Genomic DNA, 12,797 nt, shown 5'->3' on the forward strand with positions numbered 1-12,797 from the left:
TAATCTTGTGGCTTTGAGGACAAAATGACCTCAGGAGCATTTACATGTGGATAACAGGAGAGGGGCAGGGCAGGAATGGTGCAGAATTTGGGAAGAGCCGAGGCTTGCAATCCCGTTGCCGGTCCCCGGTCCGGTACGGGGGCAACACTGAGGGTTGCGATCCGTTGCCGGACACGGAAAAAAGACAAAAAGACAAAAAAAAATAAAATAAAAAAAAAAAATAAAATAAAGTCTATTAAAAAAAGTGCAGAGATCTCTGCGGCCACACCTGCAGCATAAGCAGAAAATCCTGCTGGCGCACTGGCTTGCAGCCCAGCGAGCGATCCGTTGCCGGACACGGAAAAAAGACAAAAAGACAAAAAAAAAAATAAATAAATAAAGTCTATTAAAAAAAGTGCAGAGATCTCTGCGGCCACACCTGCAGCATAAGCAGAAAATCCCGCTGGCGCACTGGCTTGCAGCCCAGCGATGGGAGCACCGTGGCGGGAAGGGCAGCCTCCCCACCCCTGGGAGAGATGTGGGAGCAGATGCGTCACCTTCCACCCGTAACCTGTCCACGTCCTGCCCTCCCCACACCCGCAAGTGTGCAGCAGGCGAACGTGCCTTGCGGAACAGGAAATGCTACAGAGTTACACAGCATTCGCAGGCTAAGTCCATCTGATAGGTTTGTCTGGCTTTTAGTTGTTTCAAGTCATTAGACTACAGTGGACTCCAGGAGGCGTCTGCTCCTTCTGACCAAGGGCCAGAGCACGGCCACAGGAAGCCAGAATGGCTGCAGTTTCTAGAGCTGCAGGTGCCCAGCGGAGGGGAGAAGGGGCTGGGAGCAGGGCCGCTGCCAGGACAGATTGAGGGGAGCTGGCGATGGAGGACAAGGACACGCAGGAGAGAGAACTTCCACACTGTTGGGGCTGGAAGAGATCTTTGGATCTTTGACACCATCTGTCCCACTTTCTCACTACACAGGTGAGGAAACCGAGGCCTGGGGGTTGCCCGAGAGCCAGTGCGTCCTTTGCGGGGCTCGGCTGTCCCCGACTTGTAGGCCCGTGGAACAGCTCTCAAGCCTGCTCGCTTCCTCCCATCTCACCGGAGCAGCTCGTCTGCTCCAGACCCTTCAACGCTTCCCGCTCCCCCAGGGGAACCACTTACCTCCCTCACACGGCACCCCAGGCCTGCACGGCACCCCAGGCCTGCACGGCACCCCAGGCCTGCAAAGCACCCCAGGCCTGCACGGCCTGGCCCTTCGTCACCTCTCCAGCCCCCTTTCCCCTCGGCCTTCTCCCCACCTCCCACCTCAAGGCCCTCAGAGCACCCAACAGCTCCACGTTTCCCAACCCCCAGCTCCATTTGACCTCCAGGACCAGGCGCCTGCTCCCCAGCCCCGGCTCAGCTCCCAGTCTGCCTGCTACCAGTGTGGCTGCCACTTCCTGTGGCACTGTCCCCAGAGCCCAGGCCTCGGTCTGGTGTCCTGCAGCATCGAGTTGTAGCTGCCCACTTACCAATGGCTCAAGGGCACAGACAGAGCCTAGCACAGAGCAGGTGCTTTGTAAATAATTATTGACCGAAACACTGTCTCTAAGTATTTCTTGTAGGCTCCAAGCAGAAAATATCAGCTTCGATTCCCTCTGGCTCCATCTCAGCAGCCCCGTTGCCCCCAACTCTTTATGCATCTGCTGGTGTTCAAGTTTCTTCTTTCTTGGCTTTGGAGGACCAGCGGCTCCATGGGCATGCTGCGGCAGCTCTGATCACTCTGATGAGGCTCGAAGCGTGGCCGGGTTGTGGCTCCTACTGAGGTAGCTGGGCAACTCCTTTGGTCACTTAAAACAATGCATTGTAGGCACCAGGGACTGGTGCTAGCCCAGTGTGGAGATGACACACTGCCTGCCACAGCAGCTGCAACCGGCCATGGTGATGCACACATGCGGCGTGAAGCTTCGTGGTTCCAGCACTCACCCACCCTGACACGCTGCTGCTCTCTGGGGCCCTGCTGTGCCTACTAGACCAGCTGTCTTTACTGTGGACTTTCCGTTTATCACTTGGAAATGTATGGGTATTGACTTTTACACTTTAAATCCAAAGTAGACAATAAAATTAGGGAAGCAGGCTTGTGTTGATCTATAGGCTTGCCTGTGGAGAGCATCTGAGTCCTTCAGAGTCTTGAGGGAATTTCTGATGCTGTCTTGCCCTCCCTGAGCAGAACTTTCGGTGGCATTCAGAGAAGGGCTGTGCTAGGAGGGAGGGCAAATGCCCGATGGGCCAAGGATCGAAAATTTCCCTTTGCAGAGAAAGCTTGGCATACAGAAGCTAGGGACAGGCTCCTGGGAATGGGGTCTGAGGGGAACGGGCATAGCACATTTCAGTCCATCCACTTTGCGAAGCCCCAAACAAGCATCACCTGCAAACACCTTCAAGGGCGAAGGGACCACGGTAGGTCAGAGTGCCTGGGCACACGTGCCAGAGCTACGCACCCACATGGGCACTCTCTCACCCTCACAAGGTGCCCACTGTGCATGGGTGCTCGACTGACTCTAGCTGTCATCCTCACCAAGCCCAGTGAGGACAGCAGAGGCCAACCAGTTCTAGTCTCTATGTGAAGAAACTGAGGCCTGGGAGCTCAGTACCTCTTCCAAGTACACAGCCAGTTAGCAGCAGAGGCAGGTTATGAAGATGGGTGCTGTGCCCGCTCCAAAGCCCACAATCTCTATGATATCCCGCTGCCCTGCTGGGGACACCTAGAGGCTGGCACCATAACAGGAAGGGCTTGCCTGCCAGGCTGCAGTGGGGGCCCAAGATTGGGGGGAGCAGATGGACCAACACGGGACAGCATTGCGCCTGCTGTGGGGCCAGAGACAAACCTTTCTGCAGGAACAGGAGGCATCCCTGTCCCTGTGACAGCTGCTGGGCCGGGTGTAATCAGGTGGGAAGGGCTCTAAAGATTCCACACCAGCAAGTCACAACTTTGCGATTACAAGAAGCTACATGGAAGTGAAGTGTGTCGGCACCTGCGACTTCTGCTGTGTTCGGGATGGGGAGCAAGTCAGCTGGAAAGCTGCTCTCTGCAGTTCCCGGGAGCAGACACCCAGGTGAGCCCCTCGGGCAGCGTCGATGGAACACCTGTGGCCTCTGAGCTGCTCGCTGCTGGGCGTGCTCTGAGGGGCGTCCTTCTCCCGAGCAGGGGCACCTGTGTCGGGCGGGTCCTCACACAACACCACCAGGGTGCCAACTCACAGTGCAGGCTGGTCTGCTCTCCAGCTCCTCACCCCTGAGGCGGCGTGAGAGCAGTGATTCCCTTCAGTGACACACAAGGGCTTCCTGGGGTTTTTAAAAGAAAAGAAAGTCAGGATCGTGACATACTTGGAATATCATGAGGATTCTTTTCTGCCACATAAGCTCATTGTATTGAGAAAAAAACACATTGTAAACAGCATTTGTTGATGAGACTCTGATGTGGCCACAAAGTAGAGGGATGGAGGGGAGGGTCCCGGCGATTTGGTGAGACCTTGTCTGATGCTGCAATTGAACAGGTGTTAGGACAACGTTGACATAAATACTTGATGTATGTGGTTCCCGTGGGGTCTGTCTCCCAGGAGCCGGGGCTGCAGCTGAGGCTCTGCACGTGGCTGCTGTCCACTTTGCAGGAGGAGAGGCGAGGCTCAGAGATAGCCCCGCACGCCTCTTCAACCTGCACAGTGGGAAATGAGGTGTCTACTCGAAGTCACTGTGTTGGGGTGGAGGAGAGCTGAGACCTGGCTGCCTGGTGGAGGTGCCCACCTGACCCTGGCTCCCCCCCAGCCTGTGCTGTCTCTGAGCAGGCCAGGTGACACCTAACCACACCCACCTGTGAAAACCAACTCCCTTGAGTGGGGCTCGTGGTACAAAACTGTGCCAGTGGCAGGAGGCTGTTGCTAAAGGAAGCTACAATTACCAAGCACCATTGCCCACATGCCCAGTGCCACTGTCCCTGCTGTGGGCAGGCACCACGCCCTGAGGCACCGGGCGAGGCAGGTACTTTCCACATGTTGACTCACATTCTTAATCCTACATTTTATTCCATCTCCTGTGATCGCTGTCACCAACCCTCCCCTGCCCACCCGACTCCACTCCTCTGTTAAAGTCATGCTTCACACCATCATTTTCTTTTTAATTTTTAATCAGTCTGTGTCAAGAAAAAACAGGACTTGATCAAGCTTCCAGCCCTCACTGCTCCATCAGCATAGCAATTTTGTGGATCACAGGTTTGTCTATGTTTGTCTAAAACCCAGAGGAGGAAAGGAATCAACTCCACAGATCAACATGTATTTGAAGAGACACTTCAGGACTCAGGACATTATCTATCAATCAATTTCTTAGAACCCCCCACCCCCTGCAGTGGGCACCACGAAACCCTCACAGTGGAAGTGCAGGGATGGCAGGTGGGAGGGGACGGCTGCCTTTGGGCTGGGAGGCCAGCCTCCCCACGGCGCGGGACAAAACGAAGAAGCAAATGAATCCCGCCTCCTACTGTATTTGGAGTGGAATATATTTATGGAAACAATTTCTGTTTTGGAAAGTAGAATACGGTTGAGTTTGGGAGGACAGTGGTAACGGTCAATGGAAGGGCTCGTGACTCAGACAAACTGTTGAGCAGAGTCTTCTTGAGATGCTGAAACAAACACTACCTTGGCTATTTCCTTCACTGTGACATATATTTGAACATATTCTGGCCATTCATAGAGTCACAGGTTTATCCAATGCGTGCATCCATGTGCATTCCATGAATACAAATATTGGCGATACGTCACCAAAGGATAGCACAGGGTACATGAGCTCTACTTTTTGAAGAAGTTTCCAGAAAGCAGAGTCTGTCTCCTTTCCTTCCTCATGGGAACGGCCACATCCTGCTTTAGTCTTGCTTTGAGCAGCGTTGTCCAGATGGAGGACTGTCGAAATGGTACTGAGAACCCTTCCTTTGGGGGCTACCCCTCGTAAGTGCACGGGGGCTCTGCTGCTCGGCCAGCCTCTCAACACTCACTTTCCACAGAGGCTAGAAGAGGCCTTTGAATTTGGAGTCCAGAGACAGTTTGAAGCAGATTTTAGAAGCGAATTTACACAATGTGACATGCTTTCAGAGGCGCAGGGAGTACTCATAGCACAAGTCAACGGCATGTGTGAGTGCGTGAGACATGCGTGCAACTGACCCATGTCCTGCAGCACGAGACACACTTACCCCCTCCACCCAGGACCACAGGGGGGCCCCTCTGCCCTTGCTCTCATGCGTGCAACTGACCCATGTCCTGCAGCACGAGACACACTTACCCCCTCCACCCAGGACCGCGTGGGGTCCCCTCTGCCCTTGCTCCCCATGGCCTTAGCAGGTTCTCAAGCTTCATTTGAAACCATGCCACTGCAGCTTGTCAGCCTTACTGTAGAGTCTGAGATGGGTGATGTAAACCCTATCCCCACGTACATAAGTTAGAAAAGGTCCCCACGCCCCACATACTGCCCTTCCGTGGCCTCACTCCAAAGTACAAGGTTCTTTTCCCCAAAGGAGCAGCAGAGTCATTGGGATTTTGCACAGTTAGGGATCTTCTTCCATTAGAGGGATCTCTGTAAAAGAAGAGATGGTAATTAGCTTATTATAACCAAAAAACACTGTGACAATCGAATTATAAACCTTATTAAAATATCTACAATTTCCAAAATCAGTGGGAAAATGTTAAGTTCTACATATCAGTTAACAATCAAATAAACAACACCTATTTGCTGAAAAATATTTGTGAGCTTATTTCCCGTTCATAAAAAATAAAATGTTAGATTTTAAACGTGGACCCTAAAGGTCATACAAGCCAAAAGGTTACAGATTCAAGTACACAGAGAGGCCCCATGGCTTGCAGAAAAGGACCCAGCAGACCTCTGTTTCTGTGTTGTTACTGCCATCTCCTGTGGATGTAAGCTGGAATCAGTGCTCTTATTTGTAAAGTTGTGCTTGTCCCCCCTAACCCCCAAGGAAACTAAGCCCTAATTAGCCTGATATGTTTTCTCCACTTTACCATGAGCTACACTCGCCCTTCCTTGTGACAGGCAGACGCATGTGCATCTTTTCCTTCAATCTGGGAAAAGTAATGTCTGTGTACACAGAACTGCTCCAGGCTGGGTGCCCGGGCACACTGCTGGGTCTAGCGCACGCACCCGGTCCTTCCTCCTCACATGAGTGTGTTATCCTGTTCCTAAGCTCTACTTTCAGAGGTCCTGCCTAATTAAAAGATAGAGAAGAAAAACATGCTGGATCATACAATGCTATAAAAACAAAGTACTGTCCACCGTAGCCTTTCTCCTTTGGATAGCTCGGTGTCTTTTCGTGCCTCCTGAAATTTCTATTAACAGCCTCATTCCTTGTGAGACAAAAATCATTCTGTACAATAATTGGCTTGCTCACAGCCTCTGCATTGGAGACAGTAAGAAGCAACTGAAGCTGAGTGAGTGGCAAGTGGATTGATTCGGCCCTGGGGGGTGGGGGCTCTACACAGCCAGGGAGGGGTTGGTTTGCAGAGGTGTTTGCGGGGGTGGCTTGGGGCTCAGGGAAACACTTACCATCTGCAATGTCGATGCCTGGGCTGGTGGATGCCACCTCCCCCACCGTGCTAGCAATTGTGTCAGGGTTGTCAGAAGCAGGGTGGGTGCCCTCTTGGCACACGGGGGGTGAATATAGACTCTGGAGCAGCTCGGAAGAGCCTGAGATGCTGTCACAGGTTTCTGACTCCCCTGGACCCGTGTCCATGTCCCCTGAGCCGGGGTATGCTGGCGGGCTCTGGTCATCCACAGGTAAGGGGCAGCCCTGGCCCACGGAGGCCAGGTACCCAGGGCCTAAGGCACTCAAGCCGCCACTCACAGCCTCATCGTAGGATGGGAGCATGACGGGCACGCCGTCCACCACCACGAAGTTGGGGTCACTGTTCGAACTCCTGGGAGGCCCCCTGTGCAAAGGAAAGCGGTGTCCACATGTCAGAGCACTATGCCACCCAGGGAGGAGGCCACCAGTCCCCCACCTTGGGCCACTGCAAGACCCTTGGGCCACAATGGCAGGAGAGCCCGGCATGGGTGGTGGTGCAGGAGACCCAGCCTCCTTTCCGGCCCGCTCCGGCCCACAGCCACACTCTGGAGAGGGGAGGATCCCTCTTCTCCCTCTCTCTGCCCCCTCTTTCCCGTTGCCTGGGGCTCTGCTCTCTCCTGTGTTTCCTTCCTCACTCCTTTGCCCTCCAGGCTTGGCCTATGGCCATAAACTCACTGGGTGGGACACCGCCTGGCCCACTGCAACACAGCACCCTGACGTGCCCCTGCAGCAGCCCGCAGGACAGTGCTGTTAAAAGTGTAGGGAACTGGAGCGCTCGCCTTGCCCGTGCCTGCTTTCTGTGTCCTGCCGCAGTGCACAAACCACCAGTTTCAGTCAAGACAGAAAAACATCCACAGGGGAGCAAAGGCAAGTGGTGGGCACCTCCTCACTGCCTCGTTCAGGTCACTCGCCACCCGCCGACCACTTTCACCTGAGCGGGGCCTGTGTTGGCTGGGGCGGCGTGTGCCCGCTGTCTCCGTGGGTTCTCCCCCACTGGGGCACACTGTGGCTCCTGGCCCAGCCGTGGTGCCACATCACCTGCACGTTCAACACTGCCAGGTCTGAGCCAGGCGGGGTCTGACACCAAAGCCGGGGATCCTTGGCCACCACACTCTGCTGCTGCCCCAAGGGGATCCGAGTGGCTGATGAGCAGCCAGTAGAACTCGGTTTCTTATTTCCTCAGCTGGAACTGGAAGAGCAGACAGCCAGGGTGGGCACGCCTGGGTCCCCGGCACCGGCAGCAGGGGCTCCCCAGCCCCAGGAGGTGAGCCGTGGGGACACAGGTCATCGAGGAGGGGAAGCATCAGCATGCTTCCTCACCCTCATGGGACAGGCTCCAGTCCACTGACTTCTGGAAGCATCCTGCAAAGGCTGAGAGATTATGTCACCGGCTGCCGGTCCACAGCTCAAAGGCTACCCAGAGAGGGTGGGACACCCCCGAGGCCACACTCGTCAGCAGGTGGGGGCGGCAGGGAGGGACGAGCAGCTGTGAGTTGGTGCAGACTTGACAAATGGCACACCTGCCCCGTGGCCAGCTGCCGTGCCGTCTCCTGCGGGGCTTCTGGCCTCCTCACCGCCTAGGCCGGGCGGCCGGCTGCCTCTCTCTGCTCTGCTTCTCTCCCGCACCGTGGCTCCCGTGACCTGGCAGCTCCCCTCCGCTGTGACCGCCTGTGCCGCCACCCACGCCCTGGCCCGGCCGCCTCTGCAGGGCCTGCTCCTGTGGGGCTGGAGGAGAGTGTCCCTTCACGGCTTGCCCTTGACAATCTTATCGTCTGCTTGGACAGAAGAGACCAACTTTCCCAAAACAACCAGGGACAAATATAAGACGCAAATACTCAAGGGCTAAAGAACATCAAGTGAAAGAGTTTTGAGAATGTTTAAAAAGCATCTTAATATTTAGTCGATATCCTGGAAACTTTTCTTCCAAGCATATATAAAAAAACAGCTCTGCGGGCCATTTAAAAGTGCTCTAATGTATATAAATCCCAAGTGTGTAGTTCAGCTTTCTCCTTGTAATCCGCGGGCCTGCTTTAGATACCATAATTGCTCAATGATGGTTCCTTAATTAATAAATAATAATGTTGAAGAACGGGAGAGTGGAGGGCACGTTTGAGAGGGAGGTTCCAGCACCTCAGCAAGGGCTGGGATATGGCACCAGATGGCACCGCAGACCAGGTGAAGGACGCAGGGGATCCCCACAACCGGCACAGTTTTTGTGGCTGGGCAGAGGGTGTGCCTGTCAAGTTGTGACCACCAGGCAGGGGAGAGAGAACTGCTTAGTGAGGAGAGGCCATCCGAGGCTGCTAGGGGACGGGGAAGGTGGGCGGACGCTGTCTGCAGCAGCTCTGCCCCTTCTTCAGTGCCCACACGCTGGCAGGTGAGAGGCATGCTGGATTTCCCGCAAGGAAGAGGGAGATGTAGGTCACTCTGGAGCCGCCTCCTCCGCTGCCCCACACGCCTTTTTCCAAGGGGTACATAGAATGCAGGGGCTAGACTGTCCCTGTGGGCAAACACAAATGACCTTTTCTGAAGCATCAGGTCCCCAGATGAGAAGACCGTGACGTAGGCACAGAGTCCGAGGCAAGGGTGGCTGTACCAGCAGCCCTGGCCAGTGTCGTGTGGTGCTGCTGCCTGGCCCTCCTGCGCCGAATGCTCACAAGCTCACCCCTTCGCATTCTAAATGACGGCTCCCTGTCAGCAGGAGTGCTGGGTGGCTCTTCTTTGCTCCACAGGGTGCTGGCATAACCCTCTTTGGCCATGATGACTGTGAGGGGGAGACCCCAGCCCACGCTGACTGGTGCAGCCGAGATGGATGCGGAACCCCTCAGGACGTCCCATTCTGCAGGTTCAGCTCTGACTCCGAAGAGTCTCACTAGCCCCTTCCCAATCCCCACACCCACACTCCCCTTCCTGAGACTTGCCACCACACATATCCACCGACCTCTGTTGTGTCACCCACCCCAGCCTGTCTCCTAATCAGTTGTGTGTCTGTCTTATCCTTCCTGTGGACAGCAAACTCCATGGTGCCTGAAGCCAGGGCCACACATGGTGGGGACGACAGTGGGAATGGGGCTCAGGGTGGGGCATACACATCCTGCAGCCCGGACACTGTGCACCTTCTCCAGCCCCCACAGCACCTGCCTGAGAACGGTCTACTGGGAAAGGAAAAAGAAGTGAGGCCTGTCTCCAGCGGGGTGCTCTGACCCCAGACACCCCAAAACATCCCAGGAAAGTCTATTCACTGCTCCCTGGTTCCTCTCAGACCTCAGCTTTGCACTTGTCACATCTTTCTCTGTGCTGAGCCCAATGCGGCACTGACCTGGGGGGAAAGTGGGCCTTGAACTTGGTCTGGAACATCCTGGCCAGGATCACAAGCAGCAGTACCAGCAGCACGCTGGTTGCCGTGAATGCCACGATCTTCCATGTGGTCAGGAGGGTCTCGTGGGTGCTGGGCCATGTTTGCTCTGCCATGAGAGAGAACAAAGTCGTGCATGAGCCTTCCAGATTGCGACGGGCACTAAGGTCCCTTGTGTGCTCATTTTCCAGATTCACCTGGCACACAGATGCTCCTGACCTCCAGGGCTCGCCGGAGATGCCACACACCCCCATGCAGCTCACGTAAATTGCATGAGGATCGACACAACACTAAAGACCCATCTCCAGCCTGGGCTCTGCCGGGTTGAAGATGGATCTGCAGGTTCACATTCCAGACGCACGGTGAGAGCTTGTGAGGGCCGAGATAATGTACCTGCTTCTTGGGCAGAGAGAAAAGATGGAGGCCAGGGGTGTCTCTCTTCCTGAGAAGTTGTTTGGAAGCCGACCACAGGCCGGGGGAGTGAGAGGCCAGGCTAGGCCTTTTGCTAGTATTCTGGGAGATGCTGTGGTTGGGTGAAGAATGCTGCAGCAAGGAGTGGGGCAGGAAGAGGACAGGACTGCTCCAGGGCCCCCACCACCTCTGGCATCAGGCTCTGCCAGGAAAGGGCAGCAAGAGTGGAGCCTCCCAGAATAGAATTCTACCTTTCTGGCACAGGCCAGCTGCCCCTAAGCATCTCCCTGCAGTGGTGCAGCCTCTCTCTGAGGTGCTTCTCTGCACGTCCCCCACCAGCTCACATGGTGTCTTGTGCCTGCAGAGGCCAGCTGTGGGAAGTGCTTCCCTCATGCACCATGTCCAGGGAGAAGTAGGGGCCATCACCAGTGCTGGTGCAGCCGGAGAGAGTGGGCAGACGGGGGGGGGGGCAGGAGACAAGGGTGCATGCTGGTTCTCAGGCCCCTGTCGTGTGGCTGCTACCCTGGCATGCCAAAACCCATGGTGAAGCCAGTTTGCAAGTGATTTGTTATTAACGATGAAGCGCTGAAGCTTGCAAATAACCTACTTTTTATTAGCGAAATCAGGTGTCACCTGCGATGCCATCATCTGTATTCTGATATGCATCCTGAGTGGAAGAGAGAGGTGGAGCAGTGCATGCCTTTGGTCCCAGGGCAATGTGCATAATTCTGGTCCGACCCATGGGCTGTGTCCTTGCCAGTGGAAGGGGACAAAGCTGGGAGAAAACAGTGCACAGACGCTGGTGGTCCTGCCAGGATTGCTAGGGATCTAGGGACCCTGTTCAGAGAGTCAGCACTTTAACCTGGGAATGGGCAGGTTACTACTTCTGACCCTCTGAACAGGGCCTAGAATCATCTGGCACAGAGGCCAACATCAGCCCCATGCACCCACAATGACATGTTTCTATGTCCTGTTCCTGACACGGGGCGTGGGAGAAAAAATGCATCTCAGGACATAACCACCAACCGCTGGGTACGGACTATCCATGGAGGGTCAGCCTCCTCCAAGGAAGGCCTTTGATCTTACCTGATTTGATGCAGTAGACTTGGTAGGAAGGAAACCACTCTCCGTACTGGCAGGTGATGTACTTGTAGTCACTGGTGAGGCTGTAGCCGGGATCGCAGTAAAACTCCACCACAGTTCCATGGTTGTAGCGCTCGCAAGGCCGCGGGTGGCAGATGAAATCACCGTGACTCACCATTGGAGGTAGAGGACAGACTTGGGCAGTGGGGAGAATAAGAGTTTCAGAACCACATGCATGTGCTGTCTGAAGCCGTAAGACATGGACTGCTCTAGGATGTGCTTATAAGTCAATCACTGCACTACTGAGTTGTACCAGAGATGGTCCCTTCTTTTGTATTTTCATGTAAGGTCAAATAGAAGCCTGTTATAATATTCAGAGCACGTGCCACTATCACAGAGGCTCTTTTACAGTGTGAAGAGATGCCATTAACCTACTCTATTAATAATGCATGCTATTATGTGCCAGACAACCTAGTAAATAAAATTAAGATATGTATGGACAAAATCTTTACCGAAAGGCACAGCGATCCCAAGCCTGTTTCTGTGACCACAGCAGTAACTTGGGACTGTTCCAATCACAGGGCAGTGCCCTTCACCTGATCCCCCAATGCCCTGCTGTTGTGTGACGGGTGACACATGGGGCAGTTCTTCTAGCTCCGCTTGCAGACCAGGCCATGGCCTCCCGCTCACACGCACAACCTGGCCGGCAGGAAACGAGAGCTAGGACCTCGGTGCTGGGCCTGGTTGGACCACCAGGACACTGTGGGACCTACGCAGGTCACTTAACCTCTTTAAACCTTGATTTTCTCCTCTGTAAAGTGGAAGCTCATTCTGTCCTGGATGATGTTTTAGGGTTTTCTGACTCCAATATTCCATGATGTTAGGAGAAGAAAAGAGTTGTTTTCAGTCTCCTGTCCTGAGACTGCACTCTGGCTTACATGGTAGGAATGCAACCAGAAAGACGGTGACCAGAAAGATGGCTTTGGTGAAACTGGTGCTTGTTCGTCTCAGGCCACAAAGAGCTCTCTCCTGGAGCAGGACTCAGAAACAAACAGCACCATCACTTAAACATTCTTCAAGAGACAATCAAACCACAAACCTTCCAGGGCCAGCTTTAAACGCACACCTGTGGAAAACACTAAGAACTCTGACAAAACCAAAGGAAAACAAAAGAGACAACTTCTAGCCCCTTCCTGGGGCAAAGCAAACCCCCTGACCAGCGTGGAAGCGCAGGCTCCAACGGCCGCCCACGGGCTGCAGGAAGGCAGCGGGACGCTCGCTGCTGCTGCCGCCGGTGCCCCTCCGCGTGCCCACCTGAGGGCGGCGGTGGAGGGTGAGAGGCACTTCACAGACGCTCCTCTA

At 54.6% G+C, this 12,797-nt stretch overlaps 1 protein-coding gene across 1 annotated transcript; it reads right to left on the reverse strand.

Moving 5' to 3' along the window:
* Window positions 1–5,308: 5,308 nt before the first annotated feature.
* Window positions 5,309–11,631, reverse strand: LOC103608841 (sushi domain-containing protein 4). Its single transcript, XM_008593232.1, has 4 exons — window positions 11,439–11,631; window positions 9,906–10,050; window positions 6,568–6,950; window positions 5,309–5,583 (listed from the first exon to the last, which is right to left on the reverse strand). The coding sequence occupies exons 1-4, from the start codon at window positions 11,611–11,613 to the stop codon at window positions 5,555–5,557; spliced, it is 732 nt and encodes a 243-aa protein (XP_008591454.1). The 5' UTR covers window positions 11,614–11,631; the 3' UTR covers window positions 5,309–5,554.
* Window positions 11,632–12,797: the final 1,166 nt, after the last annotated feature.

This window comes from Galeopterus variegatus, unplaced genomic scaffold (assembly GCF_000696425.1).
Source record: "Galeopterus variegatus unplaced genomic scaffold, G_variegatus-3.0.2 Scaffold8912, whole genome shotgun sequence".
Classification (NCBI taxonomy): domain Eukaryota; kingdom Metazoa; phylum Chordata; class Mammalia; order Dermoptera; family Cynocephalidae; genus Galeopterus; species Galeopterus variegatus.